The sequence below is a fragment of the Uranotaenia lowii genome, chromosome 3 (assembly GCF_029784155.1).
Source record: "Uranotaenia lowii strain MFRU-FL chromosome 3, ASM2978415v1, whole genome shotgun sequence".
Lineage (NCBI taxonomy): Eukaryota > Metazoa > Arthropoda > Insecta > Diptera > Culicidae > Uranotaenia > Uranotaenia lowii.
In genome coordinates, this window is record NC_073693.1 from 264,143,074 (window position 1) to 264,163,622 (window position 20,549).

General features: G+C 33.6%; 1 protein-coding gene and 1 long non-coding RNA gene across 2 annotated transcripts in view; both read right to left on the bottom strand.

Annotated features, from left to right (window-relative positions):
* The window catches only part of LOC129758618 (uncharacterized), a 334,389-nt gene that overhangs the window by 211,656 nt on the left and 102,184 nt on the right, over nucleotides 1-20,549 (bottom strand). Inside the window, exon 4 of the mRNA XM_055756159.1 lies at nucleotides 7,728-7,844. Coding sequence (XP_055612134.1) covers nucleotides 7,728-7,844 — 117 coding nt within the window. The remainder of the gene's footprint in view (nucleotides 1-7,727; nucleotides 7,845-20,549) is intronic.
* Nucleotides 246-682, bottom strand: LOC129758625 (uncharacterized). Its single transcript, XR_008740030.1, has 3 exons — nucleotides 574-682; nucleotides 440-515; nucleotides 246-381 (listed from the first exon to the last, which is right to left on the bottom strand). It is a non-coding gene; the product is annotated as an uncharacterized LOC129758625 (long non-coding RNA).

The following is a 20,549-nucleotide window of genomic DNA, read 5'->3' on the forward strand; positions in this document are numbered from 1 at the left end:
CACGGCAGGTCTTTAATGCTTTCATCCACACCTGCGCATTTGTAGTGCCACCATCCGTCGCAGTCGTCACATTGCACCAAGTTATCAGCCGAATTTGGTTTATCACAAGCTGAGCAGGATGAAATTTCCGGGTTATCCGATGGTCTTCCGGTCTCGCTAATTTTGGCTGATTTCTCCATTGAAATTTTGAAGTTTGTTGCCAAATAGACTTGGATGAGTTTTGATAGCAATTGTGTTTATTGTAGCTTCAAACTAAAATTAATATAATTATTATTTAGATGGTGATTACAAGTTTGTAGGTTATGTGACTTACATTTCAGTCCAATTAACGCCGATTTGTTATTTGGCAACTAGCTATTGCTATTCTCGGTAGATGAAGACCTGCGTATGAATTTCATTAGTAAACAGCTTTGTAACGTAAATTATTAATCAAATTTACTTATTAGCGGAGACTAAGTATCCGAAATCGGAGTCGGAATCCAACGTGTATGATGCAGATCAAGTACCTACACAACCTATCAATAAAGTTAGTAATAAGAATTCACAAAATAGATAGTTCAGTTTTAGATATACCTGTGTATAAAACTAGCTATGATTATTAGCACTAATGAATTCTTTCACCGAATGTAGCTCAACAGGCTGATAACTTTTAGAAGGAATATAAAACTATAGCAATTCTAGCTATCTATGAGAACGGAAGTTCTTAGGTTAATGTTCGACGAAAGTGCTCGTGTCAACTGTCAGATGAACTGTCTCTTCACGCCAGTGTCGCCAATGTTGCTGTTTGTTCGGCGACACGTTGTAAGCGACTTGATAGATGCGCCGCTGATTCGAAAAAGACAAACTTACAGCATCGAACGACCTTTGACCGATGAGATTGATGACGAGAGGGATGATGGTCGAATGTTGACAAATGAGGTTGCCAGCAAATTATTCGTTTGATCATGTAATACTATTTCGTTGTCTATTTTCTTGAAATATATACTTTCTCAGGATTAATGAAGACGAAACGTTTAACATAGTGGACGATTCTCAATTTATATTATTAAAAAAATTGAGAGGTGTTTGATTAAACATGAATTTCTTTAGCTCTAGATAAGTCGAACTGTGATAGTTTGATAGCAAAATTAATGGAAATTTAAAACAGACAGGAATGGACATTAAATGAACACGTGGAATATGTTAAATATCCTAAAAATGCATATATTTATAAAAATGATGGAAATGGCAAGTAGCTGCAAAGTTACGTTACGAGAACCAGAACCAGAACCAGAAACCGGAAACCGCAAACTAGATGAAATCATACAAATAATCTTATAAAGTGATCTTTTAATAGAAAATTGTACAATTTGTCCAACATATGATTTTTTTGTTCATGGGTCGGAGTCTAGGTTGTCCAGCGTCACGTTTTCACTATTGCATTGTAAGGATGAGGCATTTATGCTGTCAGACGGGGAAGCTTTCTAAATGGGGTTAGGGGACAACGATTGGCAAATCACCCTATTCCTGCTTTACAGTGAAACAATTTTGTTTATTTAATCAGTCAAGTTAACTTTTAAAGTTTTAATTTTGCTATGATTTTAGTGTTAAAAGTGCTTTGAAGCGATAGAAAATGGAGGTTTTTGTTTAAAATGGTGATAAAGTGGAAGAAATTGCATTTGAAAATGCAAACAAATTGTTCCAATTTCATCTTGTTCCTGAATCGTGAAGTGTTGTTGGGTTAAGAATAATTTAGCAAATACTCAAACCCCTCGTGATGTTCCTTATTGCGATGATATCGGAACGTAACGCCTCATCAACTGGAGTGAGCGAAACAAAAAAATCAAAACAACCAAACCCAATGACATCTTATGGAATGCAAATTATGTTCATATTTAACTTGGATTTCCTAAACTGTCCGTAAGTTTTGCCCCGGAAATTAGCCCAAACGATAAGGTAGGTTTTCTCCTCTGGTTTGGGATTGGAAGACGATTAACTTTTATCTGAGGGTTGGTATCGAACTACCTTTTGATCACGTAAGTAAGCGACCATAAATTTATGCTTCTGATAGAATCCAGACCTCATTTTTTTTTATTAGTACGCTAAATCTGCTCATCTAAATTGTTCGAACCAGGTTATTGATGAATGCGAAAGCATCTATTATAAGATCGAATCAAGTTGTTTTAACACGAAATACTACTGACACACGACTTGAGATGAAAGGATAATATTTTTATTATAATCATTATTATTACCGGAAAATTAATCGTCAACAAATCGTTCTTCGCTCCGTTGTTCACACTTTTCCACGTAAACGTATTTGTACTGTTGGTTCGAACTGGCTTATTTTAGTTGTACTTTTCAAGTTTTGATAATAATTGTTTTTATCATTCTGCTTACAATTATCCATTATGTTATTTATCCATGAACTCATGGAAAATTCAATTAAACATTATTTTTCATTTATTCAGGTTGTGATTTTTGAACTACAATTAACTTTTAAATATTATATTTTAAACAGTCAGCATCACAACTTTAAACAGTTATAGGTAAAGTAAGATGTAGTGAAAATAATACATATTAAATTGGAATAATTCATTAATTTTTCATTTTAAACTATTATCAACAAATATATCATAAGTACACTAACAATATTTGTATTCCAGCTTCTTCGGTAAGAATGATATTTTCTTTATAATTGTATTTTACTTTATTCATAATTGGAAAAATAAACCAAATGTATTAAACTATATACACGTCCATCTTTAATTGGACCTGCTAGGATACTAGTTTTATATAATTAGACAATTATATTGAATAAGTACCCGGGTATGTCAACAATAAAAGATGGAAAGTTTGATCATAATCGCATGACCCATTTGGTCATGTGGCTATGATTGGGCGGGGCTTATTGATAAGGAAAGTTACCTCGGGATGTGCAGCTAGGTCTCTGTCATTCTGAAATGGGTTTCTGGAATTTCAATAGAGCTAACACCACCAGCATCCGCGATTGAACAATTTTAATCAAATGGATTAAAATTGACTCCTTTGCATAACATACCTGCCAGTTCAGGGGGTCGTTGGTTGGAACACACACACACACACACACACAGACGGGGAAGCTTTCTAAAGTACCTATACATGGAGTACTCTAATTAGTTATTTCATTTTCCACACTGGTCACATGAGTTATATCGTAAAACGGGTTACTCTTGGTAGCTTTCCGGCTGTCTCCAGTTGCTTGAGGGCCGAGATTCGTTTTTTGCTTTGGAACGTGCTCTCCGGGTAAAATTCTCCGCTTCTGCTGGAAACAACACTGGTATTGAATCCGGAACAAGTTTCCGTGAATTAGGGGAAAAACAATTTGGTAATAGCTATAGCTAAATATCTATAGAACGCAATTTTTGCGGTATAGAAATACACAAGACCAGCTGATATTTGTTTACATCGGGAAGCACGTCCTGTCAAAATTCATGATAGTGTTGGTGAGAGCGCTAACAGCACCGAATATTTTCAGAGTGTTCCACCGTCCACTTTATGGTGCACTACCCGTGGACCACTCATCGTGAGAACAAACATGAAAACAGCAAAAAGTGCACTTCCTGTAGTGCACCGATGCACTACCAAACGATAACGAATTTTCTATTAGGGAGTTCGCTATATTTGGATTCTTTGAAGGTATTGACAGACAACTCGGCCAGCGAATCCAAGATTTGATAGCTATTAAGCATTTGACAGAAAAGGAAGAATCAATTATTTTCTCTCCAGACAAAAACCAAATCTGTTACAGAGCTACCTAAGTTGAAAGGAAATTTGGACTGTGCGGGCTTTATGAGTTTCATAGTGCAAACTGCAGCGCGAGACAAAGCTCTGTTGTTTGAGGAAAGATACGACGTCAATCATGGCCATGGTTTTTTCCCTTACTTGTTGTTACATAGTGTTTCGAAATGCAGTCAGATAAATGAGGAGCGTAATCGTCAATCATCTAGCAGGCCATAACGTGTTCAGATTCTCGTGACTTTGCCAATCGGCAACGATGAAAGGTGTCATATCAATTTAGCAAACACGTTGTCAATCGGCGAGGAAGAATGACCCTAACGGGTTAAACTCCTATCAAAAAAGAAAAAAAAAAGTTGTCAATCGGCAACCCTGTTTGATAGGTGTCTGGTGAACACGAAATGTTGCCAGTGGATGTCGCCGGCGCTGATATAGATGAAAACTCCGGTTTAGAGATTCAGCTACAATATATAAATACGGACAAGCTGATAAGAGGAAACCTACAACTTATATACGTTAGAGTTAAAGTTAGAGTGAAATGCTACATCACTTAGTGCGACAGATGCTAGTCCGGACGTATTAAATCATAACATTACAGTTGATTTTCTTTCAAACATTGAAATAAATTTTGTTCAATGATTTCTTCAGAAAGAAATCTTGTTTTTTTCTTAACTTTCAATATTCGTTTTCTTTAGAACATTCATATTTGATCACTTTCAAATATGATGAAGCTAGAAAAATTCAAATCCAGCTTGAAGAACAACGTTGTGACACATATCGGTTAACTTCCATTTCGATTTGGCGTCAATCACATTTAATGTTCTTCTTTTTCTCGTTCTGTCTGCATATCGATAGCAGGGATGCCAAATGCTTAGTGAGGAAATAGCTCACTAATCACAAATGAATCAGCCAGCGTAGCTTAGAGTTTATGAATATGGAATATAAAAACATGAGAAATGACTTGAAAAAAGATAAATTTGGATAAGCGTCATGTCATGTCATGTATGGTGCGCCAAAAGTGTGCCAAGGGCGGTATGCTAAAAAAAATGAATGTATGTATTTTAAATATTGCGTAGATTGGCGCTTGAATTCTTGCATTATTAATAGGAAACTGAAATGATAAACTGCTTGCTTTTGTTACAAAGACATGCATGGGATTCCAGATTTCATTCACAGACTGGACCCTCGATTCTGTTTGTTGGATAATTTAATGCAATATCGATTCCAGAGTGCAAATCGATTTTTTCTAAAAATTTTCAAGGTTCGCAATTCCGACGATAGGAGGCGAAATAAGACAAAAAAATGATCGATTTTTTGTTCTAACTGTCATATCAGTGTGATCAGTGTTCTATTTGTGACGGTTTAAACGCCTTAAGCGTTTTTTGAAAGGAGATCGGAATATTATTCCTAGCGTTCATCAAAGGTCGCATTACTCAGCGATATATGTCACAGACGAAGACAGTTGACCCTTGGAAGCAGTCAATAGAGATCATAGAAAAAATCTGTGTTCTTTATGATTTTTTTTACTGGTACATAACTTAAAAAAAGATTTTTTTTTTCAATTCTCTGTTTTTTTTTGCTGGGAGAAGAGGGAAGATGTGTGGTATACATTATTCCTATATGAGTGGTTATCTCGGAGCGTGTATGAATTGTAACTAATTCAACAGCTATTCTGTGAACGTGAGTGTACGCGGCTCTCGGACGAGCATTCAGTGAGAAGCCAACCTTGGTGGTGCATAGGTATGAGCAACAGCGTCTGCATGTTGGGTGATTCCTCGTGAATAGCCAAATCACATAGCCAGATTGCCCGGTTTTATCCGGGTTTGCACGGATATTTAATACAAAATTTGGGAAAAGTGTGATCAAGCCTGGTTACCCAGATTTAATTGTAGAAAACTCGAATTTTGCATTTTGCATTTATTCACTTCATTTGCCAAACCATACAAAAAAACAAATTGGTTATATTTTTTTTTATTTTTGCGTTCAAAACGAATTTTTCTGAGCAAGTTTAAGTAAAAAAATATTCCTAAGAGGTTTTTGGGAGCTCAAATCACGATTTAAAATCTGCTTATAACTTTTGATTAAAGAAGTTTGTTTTAAAATTATTGTTCATAATTTTTGTTGAGAAATTCGTGTGTTTTGACCAGTGGTTGTATTTGCAGGAATGTGACTTGATGAACCTTCCTCCAGAAAAATTGCGAATTTTTTGCGCATTCCATTTATAACACTTTACCATCACCTGAAAATTGGTACAAAAATCTTACACCCAATAAAACTCCCTCTTATCTTGAACTAAATATGAACCAAACGTTTGTTGTACCCGAAAATTCGCACTTACGAAATATGTTTACATTCACATAATTTGTTCTTGAACTATGCAAAAAATCATGCTTCGAGATGGGATCTCCACGCTTTTGATGAACAGAGGGGTGTCAAACTGTTATATTAAGGTTTTAATTTAACTTTAATTTGATAAGTTTGTAAGCAGGAACTAGTCTAACAAAACTGTGTTTCGTCATTTTTCTAGTGCAAACTAGACGAAAGCTTCCAAACAACTGTAAATCATGTGAAAATATCCAAATAAAAGCAATGTAGGAACATTACTCATTTCTCCAAACAGTGTTAATTATTTAATTGATTGTTCCTATCCTAGCTTAGCATTTCCTACTAAAGTCATAAAAAAGTTTAGCTGTCATATTTTCTAACCTCATAGTGAAACCAATATATGACCGGTTGTTAATTTGTTATGCTGCGATAAAGTATAACACATTTTCGAACTCGCAATCGGATCGGATCGATGCGTGCTGATAATGTGCTACAGTTTCGCGGCATGAGTTCTACTAACACATCTGATGATCGGCAACCTTGCCCCATTATTTTACGAACTAGCAGTCAATAAGTTGCTACTTTTTATCACCATGGCAAATCAGAAGAGGCCCGTGCCTGATTTCGAATTCAACTGTCTCAACAACAACAAAACCCAAGAAAAGGAGCAAGCAACCAACAACAACAAGGCGATCGTAAATTAAATTAGGCATAAATTTCTCTGGTCCAGCAGAAAAAAAATACGGAAACCATCTCCGATCGGAATGTGTGTTACCTCCCGAGGGTTCCGCCAAATGTGATCGGTTTGTTGTTGTTTTCCCGCGAGGTACCTGGGCACAAATTACTTCAATCGAAAGCGGCTTCATTGAACTACAGAACAGTTTCAAAATATGGTAACATTTCATCACCGTTCTAGCGATTATCGGACAAAATATCGACCATGTGGTCAAAAATAGCACGCGACACGAATAAAATAAACCTAGCGTCATTTTGCAGGCCGATCGAGGAGGAAAAAAATCCTTCGGCAATAGGAAACGAAATAAAATTATTCAAATTAATAGAGTGCGAGAAAGAAAGAGAGAGAGAGAGAGAAAATCCGATGCAGGACAGACAAACACAGCTAAAGACGGATAGAGAGAGCCATTCGATGCAAGAAAAATGTATAAAAACGCCACAGAAAGCGATGAAAAATCGAACGTATATCTGTTGTTTGGTTCGGATCTTTATGGACTGTCAGATATAGGGAGAAGATAGCGGTTTTCTACGGCTTTTGTAATCGATGCCTCCAGCAGATATCGAATTATATTGCGACGGCCAAACGACGAATGAATGAATGAACAACAAACCAGCCGGCCATATACCGATGGATGCCGGTCTCCGAATGTACATATGCAATTAATTTATCGGAAATAAAAATAATATCATTAAGTTTTTTTTAAAAGTGGTGGTTTTTTTCTAAAAGGGATTTTTTTTGACAAAGTTAGATTTACTTGAGATTGGCATTCGAAACTCTAACTCAAAGTTTAATATTAACAAGAATCATTGTTCAGAAATAAAGTTGAACTTGTTAAACTTTGTTATTATTATTTACAAAATAATTCACCTGTGTATCGAATTGATAAGTATCTGTAGATATTGGTACTAACCTGTTCCGTTACTGCCAAACCATAAAGCGACGAGATCGTCACTCGGCGACGGATGATAATTACCATATAAATATGGAGACGGATAATCGAACAGCAAACGTTTGGAGGGGGATTCGCCTGTAAATAAGAAAACCAAGAAGGAAAATAAGATATCTTTAGTTAATCAGATATTTGAATACAACAAAGTAGGAACACAAAAGGAAGTCCTACAAATAAAAAAAAAACTATAAACACAAACAAAGAACAGTAACAGTATTGTGAAAGATAGAAAACTTAATAATAAATAGATCACATTAATCGAAGAATCTTGACGAGATTGTCGTGATTTTACAAATCTCAATTCAGAGATTTACTTAGACACGTCTGTCGCTCACAAGAATAGATCAATGACTGACTTTGCTTTGTTTGTTTGCCAAGTGTTGCTAAAATAGCAAACGTCCCCCCCCCCCATATTCTACAAATTGATGTATTTCACAATTAGATAAACAATTTTGTTGAAAACATCAAGGCCCTAATTTGAATTACGAAAAAAATAGTATTTTTAACTCACTATCCGTAAAAAATATAGGACTTTATTAAAAAAAAAATCAATGTAAAAGGTAAATGATAGAAACATTTTTGTATCCAAATTTTGAACTTTGCAATAGTTTTTATCAGATTCTTTAAGACGTAGGATAACTACTTCAACACTTGATATGATAGAACCATCGTATAAATATTTTGCATCTTTTGAGTTTCAGAAGGAAAAATCAGGAGAGTCGGATATTACAATTTTGTTTCGATTTTAACACAGTTGAATTGCTTGACCCTTGGAGTCAAAAGGATTAAAATACATATAAGCTTATTTCGGAAAAGTACGCTGTTTTGCAGTTTTCCATACATTTTTTAAGAAAATTCCTTCAAGCGTAGAATGAATCTCTTGTAACCTTTCGAAAAACAATTTGACCTACTGATCTGTATTTTACCTGATGAGAATTATCAATGATTTAAAATTATATGAAATTGAAATAAACATTTGGACAATGAATCATACATTTAGCCAATTCCTGCAACGGTACTGATTGTAACTTTAACTATCAATTTTGCATAAGGATTTCAGTTTTCATCTGTAATTTGTTCTTCGAAACTTGATTGGAAAATATGTTTATGTTTAAATTAAAATCTTATTTTTGGTTCTGACTAGAGCATCGAGCGTCTACACATAACGACCGATGAATCGTACAAAAAGATCAAGGGAAAGTACATTCCCGGGAACGTTGACTTTAGCGATGTTCTCGGAAAGAAATTTCGCATGGGGTACAAAGTGAACAATGGCCAGGAATTGCCGGTTCAAACATGTGTGCAATTAATAAACTGATGGAGGAGATCATCGTCCCAGGCCTGTCTGGATAAGCGTCAACACAAGAAGTTTCTGGTGACATAAATCCATTTTTTTTTGTTTTTATTTTTGATTTATACTGTAAATTTTTAACATAATCATTTTATAAACTAACCCTTAATAATTATAAGAAGCGTTTGGCAGGGAACTCCACGCTTCATCTCCCCCTCGTTCCTGTATCTTTTGCGTTTTCATCACATGGTTGCCCTGGCCGTAGTAGTATCTGCAATGCATGTTCTATGTATCAGATATTATGTTGAAAAGAAAAATGAGGAACGCAAGATTTTCATTTTCCAGGATGCATACAAGTTTTGGTCATGTTGGTGTTAGAAGAAAAAGAAGAAGAAAAAGAAGAAGAAGAAGAAGAAGAAATTAAAATCTTATTTTAGGTTCTGAATTCTTAAACTGTTACTCTTATTATTGTATCTCCACGGAGTTTGATTTTAATTCTTCTGTTTCATTTTTTATTTTATTGTTTTCTTAGTCAAATCGTCACGTTACCTATACATTGTTAAAAGGGAAATATTTAGTCTGTTTTCGATGAAGCACATACATGGTAATCAATGATGAAATTAATAACTTATCAAAAATCATTCCTTGATTTTTTCTAAACCAGATAATTGTAATGAATAATAGATGTATTGCATAAAAAGCGAATTCAATTTTGCATTAAACAGCTCTTATCAGAGCTTCAGGGCCGGATTAAGCCATCGGGCGGCCAATTCGATTAAGCCAATTCGATATTTTAACAAATGCTAAGCCCAGAAAATACAAAATATATATACAAAAAAAAACAGGAGATGAGTTCAGTATACTATCTTTTAAATAGCCATGTTGCCTGCGTAGATAATAGTTTCTGGTATCTTCAAATAAAAACTGTTAATCAATCACTTGCAAACATTGCGGAAGAGTTTAAAAATTTCTTAGAAATGAAAACTCTGATTTAAGCTTCAAAATGCAAAATTTAATTCTCCAAACCCTTATTACCAACTAAAATTCTCTTATTAAAAAAATGACCGGATAGATATTTTAAATTATTTTCATATCATCATTGATCGTTTGGTTTGTGTTTATTCGAGAAATATTTACCTAGTGACAATTAGAAAGTATCATGAAGATTTGAATCATATTAAACAAATTAAAAACAAAACAACAAACAAAATAAATAAATCCACATTCTTTGGAGATACAATTATAAGAGCTTAAGAATTCAAAACTTTTGATCACGTTATATTCAGAACCAAAATTCAGTGTCTCAAATCTAAATTATAATTTCAAATCAAGTTTTGAGAAAAAAAATATGAATCAAATTTTTAAAAAGAGATAGTTACAAAGTTACAATCAGAGCAAAAGCAGAAATTGCACCAAATGTGAATTTCAATTCTATGTCTTTGAAACACAATAAAAATCTTTTCATGAGATGTTTTTGAATATGATCCTAATCAAATAATTTTTTTTATCAAATTGTTATTCTAGATGGGACGAAAGTTTCATTCGATGCCCTCAAAGCCTAAGGAATATTAATACCAAACTAATCGGTGGAAAAAAAAAATGAGAATAAAGATTAAATGTTTAAATCACAGAATCAGTTATCATTGAAAATAATCAGATAAGCAATCCAAATAAGTTTAGTACTTTAAACAAAGATACTGAATTTCCCAAATTCAGAAAAAATAAAAACAATGAAATTCAGTAACTGAAGAAACAACACAAGACTTGAAAATCCCAAGAATTGAATCTATCAGATCATCAACTGTCAGATCGTTTTTATGATAATTTGAGAATGATCATTTGGAAAATGATATGCTTTATTCAGGATATTCACTTCAGTGGTGATAAAATTTTAATAAAATCAGTTGAAAATGTTCCACTACAAATTTCAATTCTCAGACAGAAATTGGGATGTAAATTAAAAAAAACCCTGTATTGTCGATTGGTCCAATTTAAGCAACTACAGTTTTTTTTGTAAAGATTTTACTTTCAAAAATAGAGAGGGAAAAGGGTTTAGAATTTATGAACCAAATAGCTGACACGGTGAACTTTTTAATAAATAAATCAATGGAAAATGTTTAGTTTTATCTACACATCTTTAAATTTTTCGTACTCGTGAAATAGCTTCCATAAAAGTTGTCTCAAAGTTTTTCAAGTTGTGTCCTATTTCAAATTGATTTTGTATGAGAGCTACCTTCCATAAAAAGTGAGATTTTCGAGGCTATTATACAAAACTTCTCTGTCCCGAAAAACCATCGGATACCAAATTTCACTTCATTCCGAGTCCGTTTAAACGTGATGGTGTTACAAAAAAAACGCCTCCATTTATATGTATCAGAAGATGAAAATTTAAATAATAATGATTGAAAGGTGAAAAATTAATTTAATACGTGGTATTAACCTGTACACTGCCCGGGTAAAATTCTGAAATGTTTATCATATAGCGAAATTAGCTGCTATTTAAAAACCATTACTTGGAAACTTAACGTAACAACAAACGTTATTGTTGTGCAAGACGTTTGAATGTTATGAAAATAAGGAGATGTTTTTTTTTCTTAATTTTACCTGTTCTGTACAGAATATCGTAACTGATATGTTTCGATAAAAAAATGAAAATTTGAAGGGTTTTGCCTTATATTCTTTTGATTTTTTTTCGAATTCGGATTTGTCCAGAAGATTTTGATATTCTCAGCTCGCAAAATGTGGGAGAGCTCCTTCACTGCTTACTCTAGGGGGGCCCCTGAACCTTTTTAAGACAAAATTATTTTAGATATTATTTCACGGCGGCCCATCAGTTTTCATATTTCAAGTTTTCATTACAATTTTCTAGTTTTGATTTCTTTTCATGGATTTGTAGAAGTATGATTTAAGTAATGTTAAAACTTTTTCTTCCTTCGGGAGCCCCCCTGAGTTGAGGGGGCCGGGGCAATTGCCCCTTTTGCAACCCCTTTAATCCGGCCTTGCAGGGCTTTATTTTTGATAAGTTGCTTCATTATTCTGCACTGTTTGCACGTGATGGACAATTTTAATTTGAAGATACCAGAAACTACCTGCTACGCGGTTGGCACATGAAAGAAAAAATTCAATCATAGGGGCCACTAAATCCGGCCCTGTTTAAAGCGCTGCAAAGTTCTTTTATTAAGAATTCAATGAAAAATTTAAAAGTAAAATAAAGATTTTGTGAATGTGCAATTATAGAACAAATGCCCCTAAAACTAGCTTAGGTTTCAGAAATAAAATGTAGGAAAAACTTTTTTTTTTCGTTTTTGCAAAAAAGTTTGTGTTTGGGGTTTCGAAATTCAAATTTAGCTAGAAATAATTAAAATAATGAAAATACACAATAAATACGGCACTCGATTTCTAAAACTATGTTCCGAAATACTTAATATCGTAACACAGACCTGGGTAAATAATAAATTTTACTATAACGATTCAAAATGAATCAGAATCAAATATTCAATCAATACTTTTTTTCGGAAGTCATTAATAAATTGTTCGAAAAGAATTTGCTTGAAACTTAATTTAAAGCAATCTAGCTTACAAATTTTAAATCAAATTTGCGAAAAACTAGGAAACGAATACGAATTAAAATTTCACTAAAACAAGAATTTTTATTTTCGGCCATAAAAATCAGGGTAAACATATGTATCAATGATTTGATCAGATTTAGAGAGAAATTAAATCTAAATTCCAAAATTGATTTCAGACCATGTCAGAAATAACACATGAATTTAAAAAAAAATCATTCATTCACGTTTTGAAATTTAAGTTCTTGATTAGGAAAATATCCATTTTGAATTGGAGAGAATTTTTTCAAAACACTTACCTAGAAGCGTATTTAATTTATTTTGATAAAACGATGAATATATTACATTTTGAAACAAGAGTACCGGTGCTCAAATCGCTGACTTTGATTATTTTTCTATATTTGCATTTTCGAGATATCATAATAAAAGATAATGACTTTGCAGTTTACAATATTGACATATAATGTTCAATTCATCATTGAAAACATATATGTACTGACAAAGTCTAAGCTGGGAATTGATTTTTTGATCAATCATTCTAAGTACATGTTTCAAATTATAAAAACACAAAACAAATACTAATTTTGTTAATATTGTACATCAATACTTAGCTTCAGTGGTGTAGTTTCGAATATCGTTTCGAACTTTTTATAGATTAGTTTCAAATCAAGTTGGAAAGAAAAAAAATTGAAATAACAAAAATGAAAGAAAAATTTTAGATCTTATTATGTAGTCGCCGTAAATTTCAAAAATGGGTCAAGGACAAATGATACAAACTGTAATTTTCTTTTTATAAATTTAGTTTTAATGGTTTCTATTTTTTCTTTTTTTTTTCGTTTCGATTATAGTCGTTTTAACATCTTCATGTCATTCGCGACTTATATCAACGATGAAGTTGGCGGACAAGTCATTGAAAAACTTATCCGGTACAACTGTGATCGATGTTTACTCTTGGGCTCGAACTCACGGACATCGGCTCAGAAAGCAACTGACTTGCCAACTGAGCTATATCACAGCTATATCATAATGGTTTCTAAGAAAATTATGTTTGAACAGAACACAAAAATTCGGAACAGAGAAACAAAGACAAATTTATCTTAAAAAATAAAAAAATAATAATGGGACTGATCAATTTAGAAAATTCGTTTGAAAATTAATAAACATAATGTAAATGGAAATGATCAGTTTTTTGAGTGAATGTTTTTTATTTTATTATATTTTCATTTCATTTTTTCAAAAACTTTTCGTCTTACCGTTTTAAAGTTTTAGTTATAAAATTGAACAACATTTTATGTGTCTATGTTATAATGATTGTGATTTGAAAGATTTTAGATTCCTGAACACGAATCTTTTGTCAGATTTAGTTTTTCAAGTTTTGGTTATATGTATTTATTTGTTTAAAAACTAATCAGATCTGCAAAAAATCAACCATTGATATAACTGATAAACCAACTAAACTGATTTTGAATTTGTTTGTTTTCCTCCTTTCAATCAAAAAACAATATTTTGCCAAACTTCAGAGGAACAAAGTCCAATTTTACAATTTTCAGAAATTTCTTCAGTTCTATTATAGTTAAAAACTTGTTGAAGACTGAAAATTGATTTCGCATCTGTTTTAATAATATGAAAAAAAATATAAGATTTAAAATTACGTTGAAAAAGTTTCTCGGCGATTTCAGTCTCAAAAAATCATAAAACGATGTTTATTTATTACATCCGACGTTTCGGCATGTTTATTTTGCCTTTATCAAGGAATCTGGCGAGTTGGAAAAAGTTTACAAAAATTTTAAATTAATTATTGTATCAGCTAATCTTATTCCTTACTTCTAACTGTTTTGATGTTATGAGGACAATACAAAATAAATATTATATAATTAAATGTTGAGGACAATACAGATCAAAAGAGTAAAAAATGATATAATATAAAGCTATGTGTACGTTAAAAACTTTCAAATCTACTTACAGTCATTTTTCGTTTTAATTGTCCAGAATGTTTTTCGAATCTATGAAACTGTCCTGAGAAAAAAAGTCGTCTCGTTGTTGGCTGAGCGTATGGAAATCTATTGCAACCTAATGATGTTTTCGTTTGGTGATACTTTTTAAAAAAAACTTTTCGAAATGTTATTTAGAAGTGAGAACTTTTCCTGTTCGTTCTTTCGTTAACCACTATCGATTGTTGTTGATTGTTGTGTATGAGATACACAACACTCATACACAAAAAAACACATCTCACACACAACAATCAACAACAATCGATAGTGGTTAACGAAAGAACGAACAGGAAAAGATCGACGGCCTCTTTTCCGAACTTTGATCTCTGAAATCGATTGCCCTTCCTTCAAAACACCGCGTGCTAATTTTTAAACCAATCCATTGCATAGGTTTAAAAATCAGCACACGGTGTTTTGAAGGAAGGGCAATCGATTTCAGAGATCAAAGTTCGGAAAAGAGGCCACCGATCTTCAACGATCAAGTCGAAATTTTTACACGGTTTATTGGGGTTGGGGCGGTTAATTGATTTCTGATTTCAGTATTTGCATCAAACGACAAAAAAGGGGGTCATATTAACTGTCAAATTTGCTTTGCAATAATCACTTGAGCTTGTATCGCATCAAAACGAAAATTCTTAAACGGGGGTGTTTTGGCACGGTCAATTTATTCCTAATTTCAAAGTTAGTAGCAAACGGCATAAAAAGTGAATTTATGTACATAAAACGTATTCAACATTTTTCCAATTATTGCTTAAAAATGGGCATTTATAAAATGCCTGTAAATTGACATTCATTCAAACTGTTCATGACATATTCTAAATTGAAAGCGAAACGGAGCTCGTATGGGATCAGCTAGTTCTTTATAAACTACGATCCAGTTTAAGACACGGTCTGGCACACTCTTTTCAATTTCTGAGTTAATTAGCCCCATAATCAAGGAAAACGATTCAAAAAATGTAGTTGGTGTATTATTTCTCGATTTAAACAAACCTTCGATATACTTAATCATGAAATTTTGTGGGCTAAAATGTACAAATATTGGATAAGGGGATAACCTAATGATTTAATTCAAAGCTATCTTGATAACCGAAAACTATTTTTCGTTATCGACGGAACAGAAAGTGAAAACATATGCGTTGGCGTGCCTCAAGAAAGCAATTTAGGGCCGATTCTTATCTTTCTATACATCAATGATATATGTAGTCTTTCACTAATAGGGACAGCAACGTTATTCGCTGATAATACAGCTTTTCTATTCAGGAAAATCCCCAATCACTATCTTCGATAATCTAGAACAGGCCCTTAAATTGTTATTCATGTACATATTTCAACAGTAATTTTTCTTTCATTAAACTATCAAAAACATAGAACATGATATTTCATTCTATCAGAAAAATGTTACCTCCCCACTGAGAACCACATCTGAACAAGTTTGTGATACTCAAGGTTAAAAACTTTAAATATCTCTTAAATTTAGATGAAATTCTATCTTAGGATTGCAACATACAAAATTTAGATAAAAAAAACTGAAACTTTGTACCTCGACATGTTCTGCTGAAATTATTTTATGCATTCATTCACTCTTTGCTAAATTATCTAATAATAGTTTGGGAATGGGAATCTCGATCAAATCTCCAAAAACATCAAACCTTACAAAATAGGTGTTTAAAAATATTTACAAGTTTCCATTGCTTCATCAACCTTGGCTCATTTACTCAACTACAACGCATAATATTTTACCTCTAGTGATCATATGTGACATTCAAACTATACCTTTTTGACTATCTATGCTCAACAACGATCATCCTTAAGTATTTCTCGACTGTAATAAAAACACATAATACTCGCCACCTTAATCAATTACAACGATGTTGATCTTCAACTACCTTAGGTCAAAAAAATTATGGTCCAACAAAGTATAACTCCTTACCTATCAAATCAAAAGAAACCAATTCTCGGTCCATGTTCAAAAACAAATTAAGCCGGAACAAATTTCAGAATCTTCTTTTGCCACTAGGAGTAGGAACATCGTGAGGGAGGGGGATAGTAAAAATAGTGCAAGAAAATAATAAATTGAAATAAATTGCACGAAAGCTTGTCTGCAACAAAATTGCATACTATATCTTTGCACAAAATTAATAAATCAAGTAATTTTTTATCGAAAAGTTCAATGAAACCAAGAATATAAAAAGTGATAAAACTTCCATCTTCCAATTTGTTTGTTGCACTTGTAATCTTTCGGGTATTGGATAAATTTTTAGAAATTTTCGGCCCTTCTCCAAATATTCAATTCACATTTCATCGTACTAACTTATCTATTATGGCGTCTCAGTATGAGTAAAATTTTTTCGCATATAGTTTTTGATTCCTTTAGCTGCCAGACATTCTGAGAACAGTAGCGTCCATTACCAGGGGGCTCAATTGAACCTTTTGCTGTGAGGAAATTTGGTAGGCACTACAAAAAATATAAAATAAAAAAAAGTGTAGGAATAAGGCATCAAATTTCTAGGATAAAGTTTCATATGTAGTGAAACCGTAAGTCTAGGGTATATTTTCAGAAAGCCGGTGTGTTTTGATATTTATATAGGAAATTGTAGAAAGTATTAATACTTCATATCAGAACGTTGCGACATTTATGATGCAATATACAACAGTATTTGCACCAATAGGCATAAGCTTGTAAAGATCTAGGTGCACTTTTGATGTTCTGAACCAAAAATGCATTGGTTCACCGTTGGTGTTAAATTATGAAATATTTGAAACCCATTTCTATGAGTATTTAGATATTCCAAAAAAAAAAAAATTAATGAATTTTTCTACTTCATGGAACATTACCTCAAAAAAACAATGTGATTGAAATTATATAAAAATTGAATGTGTATTTGTGTTTTAATCAAACATGAGTTACTTCCAGAATGTTGACCAGAAAAGCTTTTTTCAAAACTTGCATCCGAACTTGCTGTTTTGTCCATTTCTTTTAACTTCTTTTTCAGGTGCCTACATAGTATAGGTTCGTTTGATATCTTCTCCCCACAAAATAAATGATTTTTTCAAATGATTGACATCAGTAAAAGACGGATCTGAGAACTCAACAGACTCATAAGCGTTAGTTGTGACACAAGTAGGGGAGAACTGTACAAGACGCACCAGCGAGGTAAAATGGCCCATGCCATTCTTTCTCAAAAATACACTAACCTTTGGCTCCGAATGGTGTTTTTCTTCATTTTTATTGAAGCAAACGAGCTTTTTCATCATTTTTTAGATGAAAAGTTCACAAAAACGACTCTAATTCTTAGAAACAGAAGAATTAATGGATTGTGCCTAAAACTTGTTATTTTTTATGGTTAACATATAAGGTTTTATGGTAAACCAGTCTGCGCTATCTGATCCAACTGCAGCTTTTCGTTATAACACTCGTATGCACTTTCGAATGGCTATTGATATTTTATTATATTTCACTAACTTTCCACAAATTGTAGCTAAAATTAATCATATCAAAATTGGGGCAGAATGCCCGCAAAACCACGTGTTTTAGCTAAAATTTTGAATGCTGTTAACTTTTGAGAATAACCAAATGTCAAAACAAAATGTCTTTCTTTTCATTTGCTGACTCCTAAATTACGATAAGAATGTATAATTACAACAAATTTCGTTCTTGTTTGAGTTGAAAACGTGCACCAATATTTAACTCGAAAAAATTATCTGCCGCCATGTTTGCCGCGATATCAGTCAAGAAATTGAATCTCGTTGCCTACCTGAAGGCGTTTTACCTATAAGGAAATACAAAAAATGTATTTTAAAAAGCAAAAATTTCGTTAAATTAAGCAATAAAAAATGATTTTTTTTGCCAAAGTATGGTTAGTTTACAAAAATACGATGAACATGTAATAAAAAATTTGATGTTTCAATAACTATATTCCGTATAATCTTTGTTCCATTTCTCACCACCCATTCGGTATGGTGCGTTCTGTCCACTAGTTTTGGCGTTCTACCCCGCGACTTGTTTTCACAAAATATAACCAAAATCGTGTTTTTAACATATTATTTCTTTCTGATAAGATGTAAATATGATCCCTGAATCGTCGTGAACTTTCAATTTGGTTCATAGATGATGGGTATCGCTGTAAATAGCGATTATGCTTAACTGGTGCGTCTTGTACAGTTTTCCCCTATTTTAAACATACTGTTGGACTTTTTCCCTAAAATTTATAATATGAAAAAGCCTTTTGCTTGCTCTATACAGCAACAGGTATCGAGGTCAACCTGCGCCAAAACATGTTGATCCATCCATCCATCTAACTCGATTCCGTCAAGTCTGCTGCCCCTTGCAGGGAATGCAGGTATTCATCAAAGTGCGAAATGGTGTTGAAAATGTGCATTAGCTGCTTGCGCAAAACGTTTCGCGTTCAGGTGGAAAATCGCAATCTAATGGGAAAATTCGTCCGCTTCGCTTGACCGACATCGGTAAACGATTGCTTGGTGGGTCTCCCGAATATTCGTATGAAGTTAGGCACAGGTATAGGGAGCTGCCAGACTGGATGTCAAAATCTGGCAGTTGACATCGGTCCAAGTCTCCACGAGTGTAGCCATGAACCCCCAGAAAAAGGCAAGGAAGAAGGAAGAAAGAAGATGGTGGAAGTAGGTAAAAGCGGCGGCTTGTCAAATGTGTGGACAGTTTGGACAAATTGAACGTCAAACCACGCATACCCGAGGCCAAGTCGAGCACGCAATCAACCCATCAGAGTGGCTAGTTTTATTGGCCAGGTTCATTTGAGCTAAGTTTCTTTTCAGGTGCACCTGAGAACTGACTTTTAAGGGACACATTTTATCATTAACGACCTACATGTGGATTAATGGATCTGTTTATTGAGCACTTTTTGTGTGTTTTGATTAAAGTTCCATGATAAAAAATAAAAGCATTAACGAAACATATTAATAGAATCATTTTTTAAACAGTTCTGACACAAAAGGAAACCTTTAAATCTCATTCAATCAATCAAAGTTTTAAAAATCAAAACAACAACACAATGAAACAAAGGTTAATCAATGCTTACGTTAAATAAAAAAGAACATTTCAAAGGCAATGATTTTTTTTTGTTGGTTGGCACAATTCCTGTTTCCCCGTGATTGGTCACAAAATTGCCGCCAAAACACACGAATGTGTCGTTGACTGGCTGGATTGTCCATTTGAAGCCAACAAAATGGCGTCGTCATTGTACCTTCAGCTTTTTACGATAGTATTAATTTTTTTGGCTGACGCAAAAGACAAGCTCAAGTTCCATTGCGATTTTCCCAAAACGGGAAACAAGATGGCGCGCGTGGGTTTTTCTTCACAAGAGACTTCCTTACTGCGGCCGGGGCCAAAAACCTCGGCCGAGAAGCCGCTTGCTGCCTGGGAAGCAACCTTAGGAGAGCTGAATCTGAAGTAATTTCGGAGTGTGTTTCGGACTTCGCAGAATCCATTTGATCGTCCGCCCATTTATGGCAGGGGCCTTGTGGCGACTATAAGTTTTGCGTTCTTGGCGGGGTTTCCAAAAATGGATTCCCGTGAAAACTGGCTTCGGGATTTTGGTTCTTGATGGAACCAACGCCGAGCAATGGCGCAACGCTCAGTAGGACCGATGATTGATTGCCAGGGACGGATACACGTTTTAGTTGAGGATCCGGAATCGTTCCTCCCGCTATCTGGAATTCATTAAAACGATTTATCCCGTATAGGAAAATAACGAAGTCATTGTCATTTTGGCCGAGGGGCCTTGAAAAGAAATGGATTCCATGTTGATTCGTTTTGGAATGAAAGTCATTGGTAATAATCATGATTTTTATTCAAGTTAATTTTCAAAAAATTCGAAATCCAGTTTCCAATTTTTTTGATTGTTGCAATATGCATTAGAATGAGTGCGGTAAATAAATGGCCCGATTTCAGGAAACAATT